Source organism: Gloeophyllum trabeum (genome assembly GCF_000344685.1).
Source record: "Gloeophyllum trabeum ATCC 11539 unplaced genomic scaffold GLOTRscaffold_00232, whole genome shotgun sequence".
Classification (NCBI taxonomy): Eukaryota; Fungi; Basidiomycota; class Agaricomycetes; order Gloeophyllales; family Gloeophyllaceae; genus Gloeophyllum; species Gloeophyllum trabeum.
This window is the reverse complement of record NW_006920640.1, coordinates 350-2,919: the sequence shown is the minus strand read 5'-3', so window position 1 is coordinate 2,919 and position 2,570 is coordinate 350. Positions and strand designations below refer to the sequence as shown.

Genomic DNA, 2,570 nt, shown 5'->3' with positions numbered 1-2,570 from the left:
GATTTTTGGCCCTTATGGCCTCACACATTTGGACCGGATATGTCCGCCTCTAGGATCCGGTCAGCCCAAATTGGGCTGCTTATGTCCGCATAAGTGACCTATGTTCGGGCGCCCCCCGGTGTGTCCGCCAAACGGATCCAACCTCGAAAACGGCACACGCCAAACGCTGCAACGAGTAGATCGTGACATGATCACTCCGGGATATTGTATTTCAGTCTTCCTAAGATTCACCACTGTTTCCAAAGCTTGCATGTCATTGACCGTTGCTGAGGATATACCTGGATATACACGAGATGAGCTGACAGTTGACTGAGCAGCACAAGAGACACCACTCAACCTAGTACAAGGACTACTGGGTGTGACACTTCGACGACTCGGTATGTCCGCCAGGTGATCGGACACCAAGACCGGCAAGGCCCTTGTGTCCGCCGTTATATACCGGACATGGACCGAAATTTTGGGCTTTATGTCCGCCTAAATATCCGACATAGGGCCTCAAAATTGGCCGTTTATGTCCGCACTAGGATCAAACATATATACCAGTATGCCGGGGTCCTTCCCAAACCTACCCTCGCCGTCCTTGTTCCAGGAAAGTATCCCGATGCCGACGCTGGCCAGGTGTTTGCTGGAACAGATGTGCAGACTGGCGGGTATATTTCAGGCCGGGATGCGCAGTCCATCTTGTGTTTGCGCGCAGTGAGGTCGCTTGCAAAGCGATACGCTAGGCCCACCGATGTGAGATGAGCGCCGCACCCAGTCCAGCCTGACAGTACTTGAATGCCCAGCGCCCTGAGGAAACCAGCCCAGGGGCAGTCTCCCAGTGCCGATGCCGGTACTTGCGGGTAGACACTCGGGCTCAGAGCCGGCCGTGACGGGATTAGGACCGCAACTGGTCCGGCCACGGCCCCGCATGTCTCGGGCACTGGATGGCGAAACGCGGCGTTGGACGCTGCTGCTCTCTGGCGGAGGGAGACTGATTGCTGAGATGGGCAGTTGGGTATACTTGCCGAGGGGATCAGACCTGCTTGGGGATAGTCGAGACTCCTCGTGATCCCGACGGGCGCTGGTGCGTGCATGACGGACGGGAGGGTCCTTCGGGAGAAGCGTTGAATTAGGGGACTCGCGAAGAGCATGCAGACGGGACAATCTGCACGAACGACCAAAGCCCCAGGACGTCCTCTCCATGGCCCGGATTCGCGTCCGCGGGTGTGTTGTCTGGGATAGCGGACCCGCCGCTGTGTCGTGAGCACTGAGCAGTCGTACAAGGGTTTCGGACGGATGTCTGCGAGGGACGAAGAAGCCGGTTCAAGTTGCCCAAGGCCCAACCTGTCCCAGCCCAAGTCGGGCGTTCATCTCCGTCTTCCGGTGGAAGCGAGGCGGCTTGCTCGAGGCATCCGAGTGTTTGGTAAGTAGTAGGATACGCGGACAAGTCGTGCAGTGCGCGGATGGACGCGCCGCCAGGGCATGAACGTGTATATATTATATGTAGCATGCACCTTGGCCCAACAGTACCCCGAATGCGATACATCGCCTGCGGTGGCGCAGGATATTTTCATAGCGTTGGTTCAGTCCATTAGGCTCGCGGAACCGATATATATGCGCTCATGCTGGGAGAGCGAACCACATCATACGGGGACTCCATGACGGCCTGCCAGACGGGCCGGCTGGAGATGTCCTTCCACCAGCGGGGACTTGGGCCGCTTGGAGGCGTGCTCGAGGAAGGTGAAGCCGTCGGGGGCGAGCAGGGAGCCGTGGAGGAGGTGGAAGAGATCAGCGAGGGTGTGGTTCTCGGCGGGGTCATGATCAACATCAGCATGCATAACCACTAGCCGCAAAGGCAAAGCAGGACATACCAGCGAGGTACTTCTGCCTACTCGAAATCCTATCGTGCCCGCGTGCTCGGCGGCGCGCATCGTTCAGAAAGTGCAATCCTCCCTACAAAGTTAAGCCCGCGGAAGCCCTTGAACACCTTCTCCATCGCGATGTACTCAGGTCTCAAAGAGTAGTATTTAATCTCTCGTCAATTTGTCTGACACTGAACACCTTCGTCCTTGCATTCGCAACACACTCTACGCCGCGTTTTGGATCAGTCCCGGTTATAACCCTGCTGTCTTCAGTGGGTCCCTTTCTCGCCTGCTCGCTCCTCAACCACTGTGCATTGGGCAATTCGTATTACGCTGCGCGATCCTTTCTCTGTCATCGACCTCAGAGCTTCTACACCGGACGTTCCTTCGCGTTCTGACCCCGTCGTGGCGCTCTCTCAACTTGAAGTCGATTCCGGCTATACCCTCGTCCTTCAAAGTTTCACGGCCCGTTGGCTGATTTCTCCAATCCTAAATTATCCCACCTCAACGAAATCCGTTCGAACGACATCTACCACGGGTGGGTGACCGACACGTACACCAAGCTTCCTCGACTGGTCCCGCCTCCGCGATCGCCCGCTCTTCAGAATACCCGGCCGGCTGACACAAAGTCCACGTAGCCCTATAGCCCATGGCCCATAGCCCATTTGTCATCGGGCTACGTAGACTTTGTAACCCTGTCCCGGGTAGGACAGCAAGCCGGCTTGC

The 2,570-nt window shown here is 57.0% G+C and overlaps 1 protein-coding gene across 1 annotated transcript; it reads right to left on the bottom strand.

Moving 5' to 3' along the window:
• Window positions 1-1,625: 1,625 nt before the first annotated feature.
• On the bottom strand, window positions 1,626-1,913 carry GLOTRDRAFT_134499 (uncharacterized protein; the record flags this gene model as incomplete). Its single annotated transcript, XM_007873472.1, has 2 exons — window positions 1,626-1,787; window positions 1,854-1,913. 2 exons carry the CDS (start codon window positions 1,911-1,913, stop codon window positions 1,626-1,628), a joined length of 222 nt encoding a protein of 73 aa, XP_007871663.1.
• Window positions 1,914-2,570: the final 657 nt, after the last annotated feature.